General features: G+C 41.4%; 1 protein-coding gene and 1 long non-coding RNA gene across 4 annotated transcripts in view; one reads left to right on the plus strand and one right to left on the minus strand.

Annotated features, from left to right (window-relative positions):
* PREX1 (phosphatidylinositol-3,4,5-trisphosphate dependent Rac exchange factor 1) overlaps nt 1–23,745 on the plus strand; it is a 288,057-nt gene that overhangs the window by 119,353 nt on the left and 144,959 nt on the right. For 2 of the 3 annotated variants that reach the window (XM_089513873.1, XM_089513874.1), the window contains exons 3-5: nt 4,546–4,668; nt 13,682–13,786; nt 22,399–22,500. In XM_089513873.1, the coding sequence (XP_089369999.1) occupies nt 4,546–4,668; nt 13,682–13,786; nt 22,399–22,500 (330 nt within the window). Of the gene's footprint in view, nt 1–4,545; nt 4,669–8,806; nt 8,840–13,681; nt 13,787–22,398; nt 22,501–23,745 lie in introns of those variants that run through there. The other variant, XM_089513875.1, reaches the window with a different exon arrangement.
* On the minus strand, nt 9,840–22,970 carry LOC149315680 (uncharacterized). The gene is made up of 4 exons (XR_016280387.1): nt 22,748–22,970; nt 22,165–22,319; nt 16,986–17,118; nt 9,840–10,249 (listed from the first exon to the last, which is right to left on the minus strand). It is a non-coding gene; the product is annotated as an uncharacterized LOC149315680 (long non-coding RNA).

Consider the following 23,745-nt stretch of genomic DNA (forward strand, 5'->3'; position numbering starts at 1 on the left):
TATCATCTTGGTCCTACACCTGTCATGCAGCCCCACTAACTCTCACGGGATTCATGGGGGGACATGTCTGTCAAGAGGTATTAGCAATGATGGATTAATGGAATTTTCACATTCAGAGACAGTGCATCTCCAAGTAACAATGAGGGCATTAATTACAGTACAGTGTCATTACCCTCATGCCCTTCTTTGAGACTGCTGAAGCATTATACACTGGATCTGAGATTAGATGGACCCTTGGTCCTGTCTGTCCTGTCTTTCCTTATGTGTTAATTAGATTATGCTGTTGGGTTGTTGCCTGATGTCCTTCATGTTTTGAACTATAGCTTTCACAATCCTCAATCAATATAGCTAGTGGTCAGGAGTTATGGGAATTGTAGCTTAAAACATTTGGAGGTCACTCACTTGCCTACCTTAGGGTGGTTGGTGCAAGAACATCTCAATGTTTAAATAGTTATCCCTGCTCTACTCCCAGAAATACAAAATGTGTGACTTCTTACTAGGCAGAACTTACCTTTTCAGCTACAGAAAGCCATACATGTGTATTTACCTCCTGGCTTTGAAAATCACTTGGTGTAAGTCTTTGCAACCTTGTGTGTAGTGGTTACAACATAAATGACCTAAATGGGGATGAATTTGCTTTGAGCACAACAACAGAGGCAATTTTAACTCCTCATTAAAACCACTTTGGGAAATACAAAGCCATCCCTCGCTTTGACAGCTGGCTGATTGTTGAGTACCTTCATCAAGAACCAAGCAGCTAATGATAAGACAGAGGGCAATGCATACCAAACAGTTAATTAATGCATGTCAGAACCCATTAACATAGGTGACCTCTGTTCTGTGGCCCAACATATTCTGAGGAAGGGATTGCAGCTGTTGTAAGCAGAAGCACTAGAAAAGACTGTCACTCAAAACAAACACCATACTGCGATTGGTGAAGCTTTTTAATTGTGGTTGCCTGTTTGAAATTGGCAAGTTGCAGTTTGCAGTCATCTGGCAAATCAGGATCAGACTGGGTCCACGGTGTCCAAAGGACCCTATGAATCTGCCTGAGATTTGGGATCTTCAGGGAGGCCCCTCTCTCTGTTATCATGGAGGCAGCACAATCAAGATCAGCAAAGAAAACCCACTCCCTACCAGCAGATAAAGAGGGATGCAAGATTGACACTATGGCCCAGAAGACATACTCCATGGCAGCATTATCCTTGAGGACAACAAACTACCAAGTGTGCATGGGGGCTTATCAGCAGTCCCTTTGAGAAAAGATTACTTTTTTCATTGATCACTTGTGCATTATCCTCAAAAGTTATGACATTTCAGCACAACCTCTGGCTTAATTTCCTCCAGCAGTTTCACATAGAAGTTAAAAAGCATGGGTGATACACTGGACCTTTGTGGCCAGCTTTTCCAAACCTGATGTCTTCCAGATGTGTTGGATTACAATTCACCATAAAGGCCAATGACTGTGAATGTGGATGATAAGCCTGCCTACCAAATATAATGTAAATGTACTGCCCTGTCTGCACAGTAAATGTAAAAGAGCAGATAAGAAAATATTTCCACAGCTAGTAGCTAGGATCCTATACCATTGCTAATTTATTAGGTATTTTATTTAAAAGAGTTAAGGCAGCTTCATGATCTCATAAAAACTTAACTTATCATAATAAATAACACCAGCTGATAAAGTTACAGGCTGTGCCCATGAAACTTAGGCATGGTCTACATCTAAGTGTATTATGCAAATTGGTGTGAATTTTTGCACGTTCAAATTGATGTTCCATTGAATTTACTTCTCCTGAGTGCATTCCTACCATTCACATCCATGCATATTTTGTCGGCCACATGCAATGCCATTGTTATTTAAAATGGTGGGCGGGAAGGAATATCTGTGAATTGTTTGTGCCCACATGTAACTGGTCACTGAACATTATTATTTTTTGGCACATTATTACTTCTGCTTGTTACCTACTTCCACTGATGTCATTTTGGGCTGTCAATATGCTAGGGAAACATTCCCAACATGTTCATTTGAAAGGAGTGTCCTTAAGTGACGACGCGGAAAACCCAAAATGTCCATTAGCAAAACGCACTTTATTTGGCCAAGATGACAGCACACCAGCAGATGGTGATAAAATTGCTGCCGCACCCAATAGCCATTTCCGAAAGTTTTTATAGCAAAACACAGTTCATTGTTTACATAGCATTAGCTTAATTGGCTATTTAGTACACACATGATTATACAACAGGCAGTTAATTGGCTATTGTCTAAACATCAAGTGATTGGTTGCATTCACTGTCCATGCAGTGTTCACACACTTTCTTATTGGCATTACATTTGCTTGGAGTCTGGAATGCAAAGAGATACTTAGCTAGGCTGATCCTGTTCTCTTCAAGGCCACTGCAGAGCCAGAGCATTGTATTCAGAGCTCTCTAGAGAAAGGAGGGGTGAGGGGGTGAGTGTGTACTATGGTCACACACAGTAAAAAAGAGTGGGGGCCAATAGCCCATTTACACTTTACTCTGTAGCTCATTCTATGAGTCTACTGTAACCACTGATTCTTTTGCAAAGCCATGTACAGAAGCAGAAAGCAAGAAAGCATAAGTTCAGCCATATTTATGTCCCTCTCAAATAAAAGTGGGGGACATATCCACTTCTGCTTCTGTTGTCACCTGTTCCCACTAGTGTCATTATCACACATGGTCCCTGGCTAGCAAAGAAACTTTGGAGTGCTGCATGGCTCATGTTGTAAGCCAACACTGTGGCTTTAAAGTTGTTGATAAAAAAAATGTAGTGTTTGTCTTTTCTCTAAGAACAATAAATCATATAAAGCCTTCATTGGTGTTTAGATAAACAACACATGAACTATCCCCCCCCCCACTCCCCTCCTGAAAGGTTAGCATTGTACTTTTCTCTAGTCAACTACTGTTTGGATCCCTTTGGTTACTGTATGCTGCAAAATTTCCTGAAACAGGCCCTTCACTTATTTTGTGGCACGAAGTGCTCTCTCTCTCTCTCTTTTTCCCCCTCCACAAATGCAGTGGGCAAGAGGAGAGGAAACAATGGTCACCAGGAAGGCTCCCCAAAATGCATTCTGAGCCATGGACCAGTGGGGCCAGGGGGATCGTCATTGCTCCTTGTCCTCTTAGTCTTAACTTGGTGTGTGTATATGTTGGAAAAAAGTGAACGTTATTTCTTCTTGAAGGTTGCTACACAGAGAACCAGTGTATCAGAAGGTTTAATAAGGGCAGAAAGAGTGAATAACTGGGTAGAGGGGAGATACCACTGGGAGAACTCCACCCCCCTTTGCCAATTTAAGGGAACCAAAGGGCCATATGTGTATTTCCTCTATAGGTTGGGACCTTTAATTTTTTTAATGTCTGTCACCTTTTGTAAAGAAAGTGGAAATACCAATTTCAGTTTCAGTATGAAAACAATTAATTAAAAATGCTGTAAAATTCCAAACCCTATATACACCTAAAACCAAAGAAATCCGTTAGAAGTAATACCTATCTGCCTACCCTTTACCAAAATGTGCTGCCATGTGAAGGCATGCTAATAAGACAGTCACACATCTGATAATGTGCACCTTCGTGGATACTCTGGTAAAAGTCATGAATCCATTTTCTGCAGAGTTTGAAGAATTCCCCACCTACCTACCACAAAAAGCCCAAACACCTGCAAATTGTGAAGGATTTTCATTGTGTGGACTGGCCCTTGGAGATGGGCTTTCAACAGTGATCTAAGCTACTGAGTAAGCTCATATGGGATCAAGAGGTACAATGGTTCTAGACCATTTAGGACTTTAAGGTCAAGAACAGCACTTGGAATAGTGCTTGGAAATAAACCAGAAACAAATTAATTACTGTATGCCATGCATTGTGGGTGTTTCACTGGCAACCAATGCAAACAGTGTGAGAACGTTTCCGTTGATTTTACTTTCCTCCCCCCCAACTCTGTTTTTTTATGTTTTGTTGGTTTTTCTTTCCCCTCTATGTATACCAGCTTTAATTTTAAAGATGCTAAGTGGCTATTAAATGAGAGTTAGTGAGACTAATATTGGTGCCATTTATAATATGTCTTTGATTTCTTTTTAACTGCATCACCAAACCATGCTTTGCAATCAGCAGAATTTAGAATCCCAGTCATGATTTGAGCATCCATGTGTATACTGTAGTTTAAAGCTAAGCAAAGAATGTTGTTTGTCTATATAGACATTATACAAAACCATTGTTAGAACTAATGATAGTTTTTAAATGCTAGTTTCTTATCTGGGCTTGCTTCTCAAACACAAAACATAATTTTCCAGTACAGATATGGTGCTGAACAATAGTTAAATACTAACTTTAACTGTGTTTTAGTGTGGTAACTCAACTAAGTATCTGTGTATTATTAGGACATTTTTAAATTATGATAAACAAACAAACAAACAAAACTTTCGTAAAGATTGCTTTACATGGTTAACTGGATAGATCAAAAATAGTATTTTAAAGATTGGCATGGTTTTCATTAGCAGTTATTATCTGAGACTTTTTGTTATGTTACAGATTTTATTTTCCAACATAGAAGACATACTTGATGTTCACAAGGACTTCCTGACTGCTCTCGAATATTGTTTAAAACCAGAACCTCAGTCTCAGCATGAACTGGGAGATGTTTTCTTAAAATTTGTGAGTATGATAAACCAAAAATGTGTTTTTGAAATATATCTTTTTGGTAAAATGTCTCTTGTACCTCTCCAGTTTTCACCTTCAAACCTGCAGTTGTTTATAGTTGGACCTTTTATAACTTGTGTGCAAGCTGAGTGTGAGTTCGGATAAAAAAGTGGTTGTGCCTTCAAATACTGCAAATCATATCAAACATAGCTAAGCACAGTATCTTCCATTTACTCATTTTCACTTTTCCCTTGTGGAGAATGTTATCTTTGTTTGCCATGTTGCTTTTGTTTTGTATTGTGGAAAACAGGGTGTGTTACAGTGTAGAAATAAGGCAGTTTGACACCACTTTATCTGCCATGGCTGCATCCTGCAGAATCACAGGATTTGTATGTATATGAAGCATCAGTACTCTTTGACAGAGAAGGCTAAAGACCTTGTAAAACTACAAATCCCAGGATGGAGCTACAGCATTTAAAGCGGTGTCAAATTGCATTATTCCTACAGTATGCACCCACATTCTCATAAGGCAGGTATACTTTTGGAAATGGTGCCAAAAGGGAGTACAGAGCAGGGTGAAGTTCTATTGAAAGAAATGCTCTAATCATCTGTCATATATGAACACATGAAGAGGAGGACAATTGTGCATGCATGCTCTGTGAAGGTCCAAAGAGAGTTTCATGGATAAGATTTCTTCTGAGGTTTTCATGAGCACATGATGGTTATAGGTAGAGGTATATCCTTCCCCCCATCCCTAGTTCTGTTGTATGCATAGGGCTACCAGCTGTAACTAGATGATTTTTTCATTCCTTTCCTTTGTGGAGATTTTAATTAGGGACAGATCAAGAGGAAGCTTCTGGCTAACTCACATCCTCTTCCTTTCCACTTGTCCACTCATGGAGGGGTAGTGTGAATAAGCACGATTGCCAGGTGTCCCTTACTATAAGGGATGTCCCTTGTTTGAAGTCCAGACAGCTTGCCTCGTTATTAGACTGCCAGGTGTCCCTTATTATAAGGGATTTCCCCTGTGCCTGAGAACTGGAAAGCTTTTCCTTTTATATAAACTTAACTAGATGCCAAGAAGACCATATTTTTGGGTGCTGGTCCTTAATAAAGAGACATATGTTTGCATCATATAATTTATGAATGTACAATATTGTTATTTTGAAAACCTGGCAACTCTATGAACAAATGAACAGCAAGATCTTTTCCAGAGCCTGGAAAATTACTGTTAATAAGAAGTCAGTTACCAAGCCCTCAAAGTAATTAGTCATATTTACATCGTCTGTTTTTTTTTTTAAATGACTTTCTGCAAACAGTTTATTTTTGTGTAGCATGCCATTTTTGTGCAAAATGTGTTTTTTTGTGGGTAAGACACAATGCTTTTTGCACCAAAATAAATAAATACAATTAAAAACAACACCTCCCAATCCCCTGGTCTCATTGTTTTTGTGCATGACCAAAATATTTCTGCAAATGTTATTTTTTTAAATAGGGTGCCTTGATGAAATTAATGGAGTTGAGATGCCCTTTCTTGTTGGGGATAAAAAAAACACAACACTATGGTTTTTCTTTACTTTTCTAGTAAATGACATCCACCTTGTCATTGTTTCAGCACCTCTAACAGAGCATGAGGCACTGAGCAAATCAATACATAGATCAGGTGATATTTCTTCATTGTTTAGTGAGACTATTGCCCAGTTATGATAAAAGTAACCAGAAGTTACAGTTACATTGCAAAACAAGTTATGCTATCCCTCAATAAAATACCAGGGTCCCAAGGAGGCATTCACAGTCAATATTTAATTGGGAAATTTTATTAGCTCAGTTAACGCTGCTGAGAGGTCTTGGGTAGCTAAAAGCAGGGATCTAGCCTATATATACTAGTTCCAAGAAACAGAACTCCAGAATGCAAGGTCAAAATGTAGTTTTATTTGCAAAAGGGAATCACCACTCACCAAAAACATGCTCACACACACTCACAAGAACTAACAATACAAAAGGTATTAGCAGATAGTGACTTTAGGGATCACAGCAGGTAATACTGTACTGATTCCAGATGTGTAGCTCCAACTGGGGAATGTAGTCAAATGGAAAATGGCCCAGCAGCTGCCTTGGGACTGTGGTGTGGCCAGCTTATGCTGAGGATTCAGGTGAGCTATGGACAGTGTTTTTCTGAATCTCAAATGAGAGCAAATTGGGGGTGCTTTGGCAGGCATATTTATAGAGTGAAACATATCCTGGGGCATGTTTTGGGATGTGAAAGGATTTCCAGGAGGGAAGAATGAACAAGGAAGCTGAAAATGGCTGAACAAGCAGTGCAAATGTCCTTGGACAAAAGAGTATTGCTCCCAGAGGGAAGTGTACTTGTATTTCTGTTCATGTATAAGCACCAGGTCAATTGCTCACCATCACTCTTGTCAGTGAAGATTCCAATCTTAATCAAACTATCCTTGAGCTCCCCCATGCTGAGCTTACTGGATTTCCTTATATGACAAGGCAATTTCCCCACACAAGGGCACCCTTGGGGCTACATGCTTTTAATATCCCATTGATATCAATTTTTGTTTCCAAATCTTTGTTGTAACTTTGTGGAACTGTATGTGATTTGTTGTAACTGAAGGATGTAGCTTCAACGTTTTATTTGCAATTTTAAGAGAAGGAGGGAGGGTTAGGAGATTAGGGAATATTTTATTGCTGTTTTAGTAATTGTTATATTGGCTTGTTGTTACCCGCCTCAGTCCTCGAAAGGGAGTGGTGGGATATAAATGAATATATTATTATTATTATTATTATTATTATTATTATTATTATTATTTGATAACAACATGGAGGAGGGGCACAGAGAGCTAGACATAGAAGTTACATTGTAAAATGAGTTATGCTATCTCTCAATAAATTAAATTTATAAAATACTATATACCCTTTTAATTATTTACAAGTAATTAGTAACAGCAGATTATCTAGTGTGTTACTATCTAGTAACTAGTTTCTAAGCCATTCTCTTAACTTGCTGTAAACGTTAGAATGTTGTGCATAAGTCAAAACAGTTGAATGCACTTGCAGTATTCAGGTACCAGGCAAATGCAGCCAGTCGTGTATTCCTCTTGCATTGCACGTATAGCTATTTGCCTACATCTGGAATCACCAACCATGACAAGTTATCATGTGTAATGCAAAAACTCCATTAGTCCATTTGCATATGTGATATTATGTGAAGTGGCCCAAAGTTACAAGGGAAAATAGGAAGAGAATTTGCTGAGTAAAAAAGATTCTGTTTTTAGTTGGTTAGTGATCATAATGCAGAATAAGTGCACATTTAATTTTCAAAGGGATAGCATCTGTAATTAAGTAACAGATAATTTTCTCATCTAGTGGAGACACCCCAATGTCACTCACCCCGAGATGAAATTAAACACTTCAGGTGCTGGGTAATTTAAAAGCCTTTCTTTCATATTTGTGTGTCTTCTTATGCATGAAGGGCAGCTGGGCAAGTTGTGATGAAAGCCCTGTGGCATGCATGTAATTATGGAATATACTGAACTGAGTTTTGCCAGGAGATGTTGCAATCTAAATATAACCTCTAAAATTCTGACCAAAGTCACCAAGCTGCAATCATAATCGAAAAAATGACATTAGCTTATGTTGGCCCCGTACAACTCTTCTAAGTTAAAATGAGCTTGGAGTGTGAGTGTGATATGGAAGGTGTTGTTTCTGCATCCCACTTTATTCATGTACCCCTAAATTGTACAAAGGGCCATTCTTTGGGATTCTGGGCAGTGGTGACCCAAGCTCCCTTGCCTGAGGAGGGAAGACAAGTGTCCCTTCCCTATATCTGTTGATCTGGGAAACTATGCAGGGTGAGGTTATTGCAACCATCCTTACATTTAAAAATCAAAGTGCTCAAAGAAAGTCTTGGTTCTAGTCCCAAAAATAATGCAATGTTGCCTCAAGACATACTTCCAAAGGGAGAGTATTCCCAAGTTACAGATGGACCTCTGTTTCTGTAAATATTTTTGTAAATGTTAATCTCTTAGGAAATGATTGTAAAGCAGGTTGATATTAGAGGAGCTTCTTTGCTTTGGCCTGTCCCTTTTATGAACTTTATGACACTTTTCATCACCTTCTGTTTTTCTGGCTGTGCATCACGCAGTAGGAACCAAACTGTCACCCTTTCTGCAAACAAGTAAGTTTACCTCTGAGCCATGGTCTCTCACTGTTGTCCATGATGTATTTTTATAAGAATAAAAGTGCGCTATCCTGTTTCATCACATCCCCAGCCACAGAATTTCCTGCATCTGGTGACCAGGAACATTTGTCTTTATGGCATTTCAAGCTTCTGCTCAAAATTGCTTGGAAGAGAAGCAGCTGCAATTCCAGATGTGTAGTGTAGCAAAAGATAGAGCCCATGAGCCAGCTGCTTTCCAGCTTCTTTCCTTCCTCTCTTTGTGACTGTTTGCTTCTATTGTTGTGTTTGCATGGAGATATATTTAATGATAAATAAAGAGGCAAAAATATGCAAAAATGTTGAGAGACAATGAAAGCATCCCTTTAGGCTGTTACTAGTCTGGCTTGCTAAGTTCTGTGCCACTCTTTGAAGGCAGGGCTTCTTGTCATATAGTAACAAGAAGGGAGTTCACAGTTCATTGCATTTTTAATCAGGCAATATACAATTAACGTATGGAATTTTCCATCTGAGGTTCTGATGACCACCGGTTTTAAAAACAGAATATAAAATTCTATTCTAGTGGGGCTTTGCTATGATGCCCAGGTGGAACTTCCAGGTTTAGAGATAATATAGCTTATAGGAGTTAATAAAGCCTTATGCTGGACACAGCTATTTCCATTGTAGAAAAAAAAAAAGGAGAAAGTTAGACTAGATTGGTATTTCCTCACCTGAGACCTTCCCTATGAGTTAAACTACAACTGTCATTTGTCAATGGCCATTGGGCCATGTTGATTGGAACTATAGTCCCATCAGGTTGGGAAAGGAAGGCTGGACTAGATAGGTATTTCTTGCCAAATTCAGTGTTAGTGCCAACACCTAGTGTCCTTAGACGCCTTCCAGTGAACCAGCGCTCTTGCAGGATCTACTGTTACAGCCCAGCATGCCCCCTTTAAGTCTGATTTAAGTCTTACTTGGTGCACTTTGCATAGCATTGCTCTGGAGATTTAAGGCATAGCCTCCAGATATCCCAGCTAGGGTTCACTGATGGAGGAATGGTGCTTTGCCCATGGCCCTTTCAAATCTGGAGCTGACCATGGATAAATTAATGTCAAGGCCAAGTCAGAGTCATGGAAATCTCTTCTTGAGTCTAAACGTGTTGTGCAGAGTGCCTGTATTTTGTTGCTGGATATGGAGGCTGAGCAGAATCATGTGCTAGAGCTGTCTAAGCTAAGGCAGAAAGCCAAGCTCCATGCCTGTAGTCATATCAGACTGGGCCAATCCAGATGTTTTAAGCTGCCTGTTGTTTGCCTGGGGCCAGTTCTGTTCTGAGGCCAGTTCTGTTTTGTGTCATCAAAGGGTCTTGAGGCTTGATTTCTCATGTAGGCCAGGTCTTGTTGTGTGTTTACACAACACACTTTTGTATTTTAACTTTTAAATGAAAGAAAGGGGAAACACAGAAGAAGTTGGGAGAGAGGGAGGGAAGAAATACAAAGATTATGAACATAGGTTAGACATATACATTAATATGCACTGACCATATTATCAATTTTTTTACATGACATCTGTGGAATACACATTAGTGTACGGCTAAAGTGTTAGGATTTCTAAACCACTGAATGTGAAGGGCCATATCTCCCTGTATGAGCCTGCTGAGCTATAAAATTTTCATGGGAGGCCTTTTTCTTCCCACCTATATTTGGTGGGAACATGAGAGAGGACCTTCTTGGTGGATACTCCCAGCCCCAGGAACTTCATTCTTAAGGAGGCTAGGATGGCTCCTTCCATGCTTTCCTTCTGTCAGCAAGTCAAGCTTTCATATTTTGACAGATTTTTGGGAATTGACCTTAGTGGGCCTTTAATTGTGTGCTGTTTTGTTGATTTTATATTCTGTTATTTTAATAAAATTTTAAGTAATTCTGTATACTTTAAATTGCATTTTAAAATAATTATATTTGTTGATGTATTTTATGCTTTTAATCTGTATTGTGTTTGATATTTGGTCAGCTTAAGTCCCAGTACTGTATTTGGGAAAAGGCAGATTATAAATTAATAAAATAATAATAATAGTAATTATAATTATAGTAAGTATAATATAATTGTTAAAATTATTACTGTTAGTAGTCTTTCCAGCTTTGGTGTAAGAGTCTTTATGCTAGTGTAAGACCACACCAGATCAAGACACATTTCCTATCAATTAAGTTCTTAGCTGCAGTAATGAAGTTTAAATATATCTACAAATAGAAAAGATTCTTCTAATAAATAGTACATTGCAATGCGTGCAGTCAAAAAAGAACGACTTCTCAGCATGCCCAGATCATATGCCACAAGCAAGCATTATTTGTATTACTTTGCCAGCTTTTAGGTGGAGTGGCCAGTTTTTTTGTGAAAAGGCTTAGCTGTGTCCAATATATCTGAAACATCAATTTTTGTGGAACCAAATGTAGTTTTCATTAAGGCTAAAGCAATTTTCTGCTGATTGATTTTCACAAGACATTCTGCCTCTATTAAGCTGGATTCTAACTTCATTGACATCAAATTTAGTGCTTTCCCACAAACTTGTAAACCACACCTGTCGGTTTCAGTTTCTCTGAGGATACAAGAGATAATTTCAACAGAGGTGGGTGTGGCAGTCAGAGATAATGGCCTATGGCTAGGTCATACCAAGAGGCCAGATGGTTCTTGCATCAAGCCCAAGGACAGCTTTTCCCAAGTTTGAGTCCCCAGGAGTTGTTGGACTACAATACATATTAATTTCCAACTGCTGGTATGCCCGTATGTCAAAATATGAGGGTTATAGTTTAACAACAGGTGAGAATTTAAAGTTGGAAAAAGCTAACTTACTGGATTTTGCAAGTAACACACAGTGAGAGAATATTCACTTTCATTTCACTCTTAACATATTTTAAAGAGGATTATATCTAGGAGCATCTGAAGATTTCCATACACTACTTAAAACAGAGGTGGAAATTATATGGCTCTCCTGAAATTGCTCACCTGCAACTCCCAGCATCCCCCAGCATTGTGAGTCCAGAAACAGCTGCTGGTTACTCATTCTTGATTTATAGGTTGGATATAGCTGAAAACAATGATGAAGCTCTTGCCTTTTGTCATATTTGTATAGTTTCATGGCTCGTTTTCTTTTGGGCCTTGTTGGTTTCTTCATGTCTGTACCCATTCCTGCTATTCAGTTTATAGGAATGTATTTTTTTTTTGTAATTTTACCATTTATAACAGGAGGGTTTTATAATTTTATAATAATTTTATGATTTGCATTTTTATTGGTTTTGTTATCCCCTCATCCCTCATAGACAAACCACTGTTAGTGAGGCTGACACCGTATATTATCTATTCACAGAAACCTGATCTTTTTGTTCCACATAAATTATCTACTGAAATGGGCTTACTTTTCTTGAGACATATATTGAAAGGAAATTGACCTTCACTCCCACAAGCCCTGAAAATTCAAGCAGTTGATAATATACCATTTGCTATACATCAAGTGGTTTAAAAATCATTATGCATCAGGAAAATATGCATCAGACTTAAGATGTCAGATGATAAGGAGTTCAACAGGCATTTGGTACTTAGGGCAACCTCCTGGGTTTTTTTTAACATGCTGAAACACAATGGTCCCTCCACATTAGCTAGGGTTAGGGGCACAGGACCCCCACGAATGTGGAAAAAATGCAAATAACAAAAACACTATGGTTTTACCTGAGAGAATACCTCTCTAGGAATCTCTAGGTCCTCCAGTGCAACTTTTGTTTAAAGTTGACCATAGAGTTCCACTGAAGGACCTAGAGATTCCTAGAGAGAACATACTAATACAATCTGAATATTCAAATCTGCAAAAGTCAAATCCGCAAATGTGGAAGGATGACTGTACTCCTAGCAGAATTGCTAGATATCTGGCAAATCTCAGTCAAACGATATATAATTCCTTGTCTGATTGATTCTACCATGGAAATGGGTTTACTGTTACTCTAGAAAACATTTTGTAGAATTTTGCAGAAAACTTTTGCAGTAGGATTACCATGACTGAGGGGAGAAACAGACCACCCCTTTGTGCCGCCATCCAGGCAGCTTCAGATTGCAGTGTTTTGATGCTGCGTGCTCTGAAGCCGCTCGGAAGCTGGCTTCCAGCTTCCCGGCTGCCCACATGCAGGCTGACTTCCAGGCGTCTTGGGGGCATAGCAGTTACATGACATAAGCCCCCAACATATCGGGTAGCCACAACAGGGCTGTGGAAGAGCCACTAGAGGCCACTTTTCCATGGCTGAAAAAGGAATGGTTTTCAGCTGTTCCTTTTTTTGGCTGGTGGCACAGCAGATTAGGGCAGTGGTGTGCGGCTGCCATGGCCTTCGTTGTCCTTGGTTGGGGCAGCTTCATAGTGCCCCAACCAGGCCATCTATTTCAGCCCTGAGCTTTATACAATTGGAAAGAAATCTACTGTGCAACTTGAACTGTGGCATAGACAATACAAAAAGCTGTTCTTTGACATTAATAAATAGGAATAATTGAGGTGTGTGTGTGTGTGTGTTGGGGGGTTTCTGAGATATTTATGTCAATTACAAGCACAAGCAGGGTTGTGTATAGGCTTGTGTTTGTGAACCCAGCAGACATACAGCAAGTAATTCCTTTTTGGTTTCTGTTTATTTGTTCCCACCATCAAAGGGACAAGCTTTCGATGGAACAGTGGCATATCTTTTTGACATTGGGAACTGTTATATTGAAAACAACAGAACTGCAGATGAATGTGTGGTTTGTATTAATTGAAATAAAATGCTAAATAAATAAATATATAAAATCATTTAGGAGCCCTTAATTGACACAAATCTTTTTCTCTCTTTCTTCCTGCAGAAAGACAAGTTCATTGTATATGAGGAATATTGCAGCAACCATGAAAAAGCACTCAGACTCTTGATGGAACTGAACAAGATTCCACCTGTGAGAGCATTCCTATTGGTAAGCACAGATGGGCCACTTAACAGCTTTTGGCCATATATGTAATATTTTGCATTGTTAAAAAACAAAACACATACATTCAACCGTGAATGCCACACTCTGTAGCAGAAAGCTAATAGTACAGATGAGGAATTTTAATTCTGTCCCATCCAGTTGTTGTTCAAAAGGCAACCCAATTTATCCCTTGCCCAGTGGTGGTACAAGAGGATTTGCCTTCTAAGTTGGAAACAGAAGCACATGTGCACCATCTCCATGCTAGCTGTCTTCCTACTATACAAATCATGTGGGTTTACTTTCTGGAGAAAAAAAACAACTGTAAGAAGTCGTTGACACAGCTTTCTAGAGCTCAGTTGCCTCAGTCTGTAAGATCTTCCTCAGAAGGTCCTTAGAGGCCATCTCTGCACAAAAAACCACCCATGTGCAGGTGTCTTTTCCCAGTTGGTGCACTTCTTTGAAGAGCCTACCTCACTGGATCATCCTCTGACAGCAAACTCTTAGAGTAAGGGTGGGTGGCTACTCTGGGGATCCTTATAGTGCAAGGGAGTAAGTGGGTGGCCATTTCAGCAGTTCCACCCATCACATCATTTACTCCCAGGAAGTTTCCTCAGAATGAGAGACTGGATGGACAGCTGCTATAGAGAGCCCTCCAAGCAGATCTAACACACTGAGGTGACTCACTCAGAGCAGAGATTTGGGTGGCTCACGGGAACTAACCTGCTGAATTTTTCACTCAGAGGTGACTGTGATATGTGAAACCTCCTCAAAACAGTTGTTTTCTTGTGGTATTTCTACAGTTGGGAGATTGGTAGGGCTTTTAGAAGAAGCTGTTGAATTGCTTCTTGGAGATGACAGCTGCGGGGACAGATCCTCCCATTTGTGGGGGAGAAGCAGATACTGTTTCCTGCTGGACTCTGTTGCAGGATGGGATAAGAATCTTATATCTGGCACTTTAAATTCTCTTGAAGGAAATTCAGATATAAATAATGAAAATAGACAAAACTAGTTCGGGTTTCTCTTAAGAAGAAAGCTGTGATGTAAAGAAATTTGTGCCTTAATAAGAGGACTGTTTGTGGTGCACTTTTTTGAGGTTTCCTCTTCTCTTTGCTTCCTTCCCATAGTGGTGCTTTCGCTCCACCCCCTTTTCAGTTCCTTTTTTTCAGAAACCAACTTCCCATTTCTGATCAATAGAACAGCCAAATCACTTGGATTTTTTTTCTGCATAGAGTCATAGCCCCACATATGTCAAAATGTTCATTGCCATGAATAAAAGAACTCCATGTGTGAAGTATAACTAATAGCAAAATTACGCTTCATTCAAAATGGAGGCTTAGTTTTGTGGCAGGTGGGAGGTGAATCAAATGCACATAATGCCTCTTTTCTCATGGACTACATTTGGGCATCAAACAACTGAGCAATTTGCTTTGTGAAGCCAGCAACAACTACGCAATACCTGTTTTCCAGTTTGAAAGTAATCTTGATATCATTTTGGCTGGTTTAAAATGAAAGAAAACTGTAGAAAAGCATACATCAGAGATGCTAGAAAATCATTTACAGTACAGTGGGACCATCTCTTATGTGGTGGATCTGTTCCAGATCTCCCCGCGTAAGGGGAATTCCACATATGTTTGTGCCCCATTGCAAACAATGGGGCGTATGCTCACAGTGTGGTGCAGTGCATGCACCATGGGTGCACATGTAATTTGTTGAATTGTCGTGCGGCTTCAACTTAAACTTGAAGCCACATATAGTGCACCTGCGTACAGTGTGGGTGTACTGCATATACTCATGTATAAGTCTAGAAATTTTTATTTCAAAATTGACCCCCCAAAAACCTGAGTCGACTTATCCATGCGTTAGTGCAAATACTGTACTTTAACTCTTCTATATAAAAAAAGAACAGTTGCCTGGTGAAAGGCATGAGTATAATCTGTCCTGGAAGCACTGGCTTTCCCTCAGTCTCTCATCCATCCAGCTTTTAGGGTGAACACAAACAATTATGCCTGCTGGAATTTTTAATTTCTTTGGCACTGTTTTTCTTTGCTTCATTGTTTAGATCCTTTGCTCTATGTCCCTAAGTTTTACCCTTGACTTATCTACGAGTCATATCAAAATTCAAAATTTTGGCCCTCAAACCTGCCCTCAGCTTATACGTGAGGCTGACCTATAGTCGAGTATGTAAGGTACTTATCCCAAAGCATCTGAATCACAATTAGTTAGGTGCACTGGAAAAAACAAACGTTTTGAATTACTTTTCAAGAGAGCACACAGCAAATATAGTTTTGTTTTGCTTTGCCAGTGCCCTTGGCAAGGAGGGTGTCTGAAGTGTGTAGGACTGAATAAATTATAGTTAAAATTATTTAAGGAAGGAATGCTATGCTCATGGAGGGTGTCCCACAGAGCATAGGATATAGGAGACCTCCTTTTTGTCTGGGTGTTGTTTATTAAAACACTCTTGTTTGGCTAGTGGAAAGTTCCACTGCCACCTTTCCTTTTTTTCTTAGAGCTATGGCAGTTTGAGGGGCCTAAAAGTGATGAGTTAGGGTGGATCACTCACTGGTTATAAACCCCTCTATATCTTAGTGAACTGTACCTCCTGTCAGTCCTAGCTAGCATGGACTATATTCAGGAATTCTAGGATCTTCAAGTGAATCAAATCTGGGGTTGAACAGTAGGCGACACAGTACCCACCCTTTATCTATATTGCCTAGCATGACAATATTTCTCCAGAAGATGAGAAACACTTTCCTTCCTCTGTTGGGAAATGTTGGAGTTGAACCTTGGACTTTTCTTATGTAACCCATGATTCACTGATAGTTATGGAGGATTCACTCAAATGAACAGTGGACCTCCCATTCATGGCTGACTTTGCACTTCCCCTCTATATGAACATAAACAACAACAAATAATTCCTAACATTATCAGCTATTTATTTATTTTCTTTGTGTGTTTCATGTAAATTATTTTTTTAATATTACTGTTGGCCCTCTGTTTACGTGGGGGATCTGTTCTGGACCGTCATGCAAAAATGGAGGCTTGCACGTATTCAAGCTGATAGTTAGGTTATCCCTCTGTGCATAATCCGTGAATTAGGAGGGACGACTGTATTGCATCTTCAGGAATCAAGTGGCTGCATTCAACAATGTAATTCATACTTGGACATAAATAAAATTCAAAGCACAAGTCCTTGAGACGAACAAACCTCACAGTTCTTGCCAATGTTGATGTCTTCTGTGGTCCTCTTGAATGGTTCTGCAGTATTTAAAAGCAGATCACTTCTGTTTCCCTCAAGAGCAGCCCTTAATCCCTGCTGACAGTCCCAGTTCTGGACCTTTCTAAGGGAAAACACTTCATTCAGCATCCACACGTATAATTAAATAGGTTACAATATTACATAACAGTTGACATTTACTGTGCATGCTCTGTTTGGTGTAACTGAGCAGAGAAGAGGAAGGGGAAATTGATAATACCTTCTTTCAGGAGCACACAGGTAAAGATTTTATACTGTATACCCAACTCTTAAGGCTACAGAAATAATGCAGTATGACACCGCTTTAAGTGCCATGGCTCACTGGAATTGTGGGATTTGTAGTTTTGTGACATATTTAGCTTTCTCTGTCAGAGAACTTTGGTGTCACAACAAACTGCAAATCCCAGAATTCCATATCATTAAGCTATGGCACTTAAAGTGGTGTCAAACTGGATTATTTCTGCAGTGTTGATGCAGCCTTAGTTGGAAATAACAATTGTATTTTAAGTGGTTTAAATGGTCAGCTTTGACACACCTCAGCATTCTACTGAACAGGAAGATCTATAGACTGTGGTGTCATTTTTTTAGTCTCAAAGAGATTTTAAAATAGTTCTTAGTCAAGACAGTCATGGGGCAGTCTGTGTTTTGGAGTTGGTTACATCATTCTCCTTTTCCTCTTTCCCCCCCTCCATCCTGCTTGACATAATAATGTCACCATCATAATGAGGTCAGATTAAAGAATAAAGAGGTTCTTGTGCGAGTGGATTTGGCTGGAATGCTGTCTGTGTGACTGAAGCAGAAACCCTGTCTTGGAAAATGTGGGAAAACCGATTTAAGTAAGGAATTCAAAGGCCAACATGAGAGTAAAAGAAAACAACAGGGGAATAAGAATGGTTTATGATTCACACAAGGGCCCTGGAAAATTGGATTGTGACTTCTTGGCAGGTAGCAGCCAGCACTGCCAGTGCATCAAAGGAGTCTGCATGTCTATAGAGAAAATTTATTATTTGTGTCTGGTAAGAACATTAAAAAAAAATTGAAAGTTGTTCCTGCTACCAAACACCTAAGCAGTCCTGGGCAGCTGTGTCAGACATAGCTTTGGAAGAAATATCTCATAGGAACCCCAAAGAAGTAAAACCTGAGAGGCTGAGAACTTGACAAGACATCAGTTGTGATATTCAGTGGGCCCATTTTCAAGCCATGGATATTTGAATCTATGGATAAAGAATCTGTGGATATGACGGGCCAATTGTACTTGCTAAGGAATGCATCTAAAGTATTCATTGGGAATTATTTCTGAATAGTCTTGTTTAGGATTGGTTTGCTAGGCCATTTCTCTTATGTGACATATAAGTTAGACTTTGAGTTTCTTGTATTACTTGACTATAATATCCACACAGGACAGAATGTCAAGTGGAAAAATTACTTTTTTGAATTAAAATAATAATAATAAATAATAAAAGCTTTATTTTTAGCCCGCCTTTCCTGGGATCAAAGCGGGTCACAACAGCCAAAAACACGATACAATCAGTATACAAAAAATTAAAATACAAAAAATACAAAATCTCACAATATCTTACAACAGTTAACATCCAGTTAAAAATTTTTCCAGCTAGCACAAGATTACAAGAACAATGAGGAGAGAGAAGGGGGCAACATGGAATGTTAGGGGTAAGCCTGCTGGAACAAAAAAGTTTTAAGCCCCTTTTTGAAGTGTTCCAGGGAGGTGGCTGAGCGGAGCTCGTTCGGAAGCGAGTTCCAGAGGATGGGGCCCGAGATAGAAAAGGCCCTCTGAATGGTGGTAGAATACCTTGCCTCTGGGACACGTAACAATTGCTTCCCAGCAGATCTGAGTGTGCGGGGCGGAATGTATAGGGAGAGGCTGTCCTCCAAGTACCCTGGGCCCAAGCCATATAGGGCTTTATAGGTAATAACCAACACCTTGTATTGTGCCCGGAAGCGAATAGGCAGCCAATGGAGATCTTTCAGAATTGGTGTTATGTGACTGGTCCTGGAAGAGCCAGTGACCAGTCTTGCTGCCATGTTTTGAACTAACTGAAGCTTCCGAGTATGGAACAAGGGTTGCCCCATGTAGAGCGCATTACAGAAATCCAAACGAGAGGTTACCAGAGCATGTACTACCGTTTCAAGGTCTCCCTGGCCCAGGTAGGGTTGCAGCTGGCGTATCAGCCTAAGCTGATAACAAGTGCTCCTGACCGTTGCATCCACCTGAGATGTAAGATGGAGCGACGAGTCCAGAAGCACCCCCAGACTGCGAAATGAGTCCTTCATGGGGAGCGTTTAGGACAGGTGGACAAACAACCATTCCCGGGCCAGGAGAACCTATCGCGAGCACTTCCGTTTTCTCTGGATTCAAACTGAGTCTGTTTTCCCTCATCCAGCCCATTACCGACTCCAGACAGGCATCCAGAGGAGAGATGCCATCCCTGGTCACTGCAACAGCCGGAGGCACAGAGAAGACTATCTGGGTGTCATCAGCGTACTGATAACACCGCGCCCCGTGTCTCCGGATGATCTCACCCAGCGGTTTCATGTAAATGTTGAATAGCATGGGGGACAGAATGGCTCCCTGAGGGACACCAGATGTAAGTGCCCTCCTATCGGAGCACATGTCCCCCAGCTGCAGCATCTGGGACCGACCCGAGAGGTAGGAACGGAACCGCTGGAGCGCAGTGCCACCAATTCCCAACTCTCTCAGGCGTCCCAGAAGGATACCATGGTCAATGGTGTCGAAAGCCGCTGAGATGTCTAAGAGCACTAACAGGGACACGCTACCCCTGTCCATGCCCAGACGGAGATCATCGACCAGGGCGACCATGGCAGTCTCAATCCCATAGCCCGCCCGGAAGCCGGTTTGAAATGGGTCTAGAAAATCAGTTTCATCCAAGATCGATTGAAGCTGGATGGCAACCACCCTCTTGATCACTTTCCCTAGAAATGGCAATAGTGATACTGGCTGATAATTATTATGCATCAGGGGGTCAAGGGAGGGCTTCTTTAACAATGGTTTTACAATAGCCGTTTTCAAATTAGATGGAAATTGCCCATCCCTGAATGATGTGTTTATTATTCGGCGTAACAAGGTAGTTACCACCGATCCCCCCTGAGCCGCTAGCCATGAGGGACAGGGATCGAGAGAGCAGGTTGTCTTCCTAACACTTCTAAGGATCTTGTCCACATCCTCGGTACTTACAGACTCAAAGTGATCCAGTCTAATTGAGTCCACGGAAGCTCTGGAGACCTCTACACTGGTTTCTGACCCAACAATGGCATCGAGATCAGCCCTTATCCGAGAGGTTTTATCCGCGAAGAAGTTGTTAAATTGGTCGCAGCAGGCCTTAGATGGTTCCAAAATAGGGTTCAGGGAGGAGGGAAGTTGCGTAAGTTCCCTCACTACTCTGAACAGCTCTGCTAGACGCGACTCCGCAGACGTGATACGCGCAGCATAGAACGAGTTCTTTGCTGCGTCTATCGCCTCTCCATAGTCCTCCAATAGGGAAGTTAGGAGAGCCTTGTAGGCTAAGCGCTGGTGTCTCCGCCATTTGCGCTCTAGTCGTCACAGAACCCGCTTCCTTGCCTGAAGATCTTCCGTATACCAGGGCTTATTTTTGGAAGCAGGCCTGAGAGGACGCTTGGGAGCGATACTGTGTATAGCCCTGGAGAGATCAATGTCCCAGGGGTTTGTCAGGGCATCAACAGAATCGCTGTCACATCCAACCATATACCCCTCTAGGGCTTCTTGGAACCTTATGGGTTCCATCAGCCTTCGAGGGTGGACCATTCTAATAGGTCCGCCACCCCCGGGGGGGAGTTGGGTAGATACCTTGATCTTCGCCTCTACCAGGAAATGGTCCGTCCATGACAAGGCGGAGATATTAGTAACCTCCGCCCACGGACTTTCCATGTCCGTGCAGAAAACCATATCGAGCGTATTACCAGCAGAATGCGTTGGCCCTGTGACTAATTGAGACAGGCCCATGGCAGCCATGGTATCCATGAACTCCCAAGCCGCACCTGTTGGACTTTGGCTGGTCGCGAAGGGGACATTGAGGTCCCCCAGGACAAGAAGCCTGGAGGACTCCAATATCAGCTCCGAGACCAGCTGTGTCAGCTCGGCCAGGGAGTCTGTTAGCGCATGGGGTGGCCGATAAACCAACAGAATCCCCAGACTGTCTCTAGCCTTCAGGGTCAGGTAAATACACTCGATATAAGTAGTCTGCCGGACATGGTTCCTGGCTAAGGAAATGGTGGTCTTATGGATCAAGGCAACACCCCCCCCCCCCCCGCCCACCTAACCTGGACTGGTCCTTATCTGAGTACCCGGCAGGGAGGGCCTGAGCCCACACAGCTTCCCCTTCAGGCCCAAGCCAGTCAGTAATGCAAACCAGGTCGCAGTTGTTATCCTCCAGCAGGTCGTGTACAATGTGGGTCTTGTTTTTAATGGACCTGGCATTGCACAGGAGCAGAGACAGGGTTTGTGGTACGGTTGGATTGACCCTCAGATCTCTTCGGTTAGGAGAGTGGCTGGAAGGAGAGATAGATATTAAGCATCTATCTCGCCTTCCCCTGTAACGTGAATCCACTCTCCTACCACCATATCTCCCCCTGCCCCACACTACCTCAATAGGAGCCCCGCTGGTTAATGTTCTGGAATTTATAGTTCCTTGGCCAAAAAACCTTTTCAAAGCCTTACATAGAGGGAAAATGGATTAAAGTCTGCATTATTTTGTCTACATTGGACAGACTGCAGAACTTGGAAAACATTAATTTTTGGACGACAATTGGACAGAATGCAGAGCTTGGAAAAATTACACTTGGACTACAATTCCCAGAATTTCTCAGCCAACCATCACTGATTCTGGGAATTATAGCACAAAATGTAATTTTTCTAAGCTCTGGACACAATGTCTCTTTGATTTAAAAATAGGTCTTTCTTTAGGCTGAAGGGTAAAGGGTACATTATGTATGTTGGTGGGCCAGGAGAAACATGGCATCAGAATCTTTTGGTACAGATACTTTTTCATCCTTTGCCCCACTAAATTTTCCAGCTTGCTGCATGGGGGAGAGGTATGGCAAAAATTCTTTAAAGCTATGGGATGCAGTGTTGTACCTTGAGGAAGGTTTGGCTGCCATCTTCACACTCACTTTTTCATTTAAAGTGTAGATCCCCCTTCTCCATCAAATAAGAAGCCTGTCTCCTCCAAGCTTTGAATGGATTATTGTTTTCTGAATTCATAACTTGTATAGGACTCACTGTATATGGACCTGTAAAATACCATTTATAAACATGTTGTTTCCAGGAACTTTTATTCAAGAGTGCGATGTGTGTTTTTCTGTATAACAGAGCTGCATGCTTTTGGGAGGCAGAAAGACGACAGACATTCCACTTGAGGGCTATCTTCTAACCCCAATCCAGAGGATTTGCAAATACCCACTTCTTCTAAAGGTAATATTAAATAAAGGATATTTTCTAACACTGTTTTTCAGGATTACCCCTGGAAGGTTTTTGTTTTTTTCATTGTGTATGTGGCTCTTGTACGTCTAACCTGCACCTGCAGAATGGCTCCCATTTTGGTTACTTAAGGACAACTTGCTTGACATGTTGGACTAGGACTAGGATAGAGTCTAAGTGGTGTCAAACTGCTTTAATTCTGCAGTGTGGATACACCTTCTATGAACCGTGTCATACTTACATGTAGGCGGGATACATACAGCCCCTTTGGGGTGGCCTGCAGCCGCCCATTTGCGCAACGTATTGGGGCCAGGGCAGCCACAGCGGCAGCCCAAAGGCCCCAATACGGCGCTTTTCAGGACCAGGGAGTGTGATGAACTGACTCACAAACCAGCCAGTCAGAAGCCAGAGACCCTAAGCCAATCAAGTGCTGGCTGAGGAGTTTGAAGATTCCGCTTGGCAGTTGGTTTTAGTCAGTTAGGGTTTGGAATCTTAAGGGAGGAAGCTGGTGTTCAGTTGGGGAACAGTAGAGTCCAAGAGAGGACTGTGTTCCAGAATTTCCTGAGGGAACAGCATTTTGTTAGAGTGGGGTGTTGATCATAGACCAAGAAAGGGTCTGATAGGTCCAGAGAGGGACAGTATTAGTTTGGGCGTCTAGAGAAGAAAGACTCAGTGTAGTCAGACTCTGAAAGAGGGGTTTTCGTTACATAATTTCCTGAGGGATATTATAGTCTGTGTGGCTGAGTTATTAATTGAGATTTAAAAACAAACCTGTATATATGTAACTAAGAAAGAAACAGTAACAACTTCATGTCCAAGTTACTTTTTCCCATTCTGTTTTAAAATAAATTTTTATTCTTATTTGAATATCCACTTGGCCTGTGTTTTGAAATCAAACCACGCTACTGATCTTTAGAAACGCAGGGGTGTGGGGCCATCATAGGAGAGTATCTTGGGGCCCTTCACATAAATTAGGTGGGAGCAGGGTCTAAAGAGCCAGTGTCAAGGTGAAGGGGGGAGGGCAGAGACCTTCACAGGGAGAAGCGGCAAAATGCCACTTCTTCCTGGTCCCAAAAAGGGGTGTCCTTGGGGCTTCATGCCCCAGGACACCCCGGGAGCTGCAGCCAGGGGAGAAAAGGGCCGTTGGTCCCTTTACCCCAGCGCCGTTCCCGCGGCAATCTAGTTGCCGCCGGAACGAGGCGCCCTCCGGGAAGGAGCTCCATTTCGGAGTTCCTTCCT

This window comes from Sceloporus occidentalis, unplaced genomic scaffold, assembly GCF_023333645.1.
Source record: "Sceloporus occidentalis isolate IW3139 unplaced genomic scaffold, rSceOcc1.0.p SCAF_3, whole genome shotgun sequence".
Taxonomy (NCBI): Eukaryota; Metazoa; Chordata; class Lepidosauria; order Squamata; family Phrynosomatidae; genus Sceloporus; species Sceloporus occidentalis.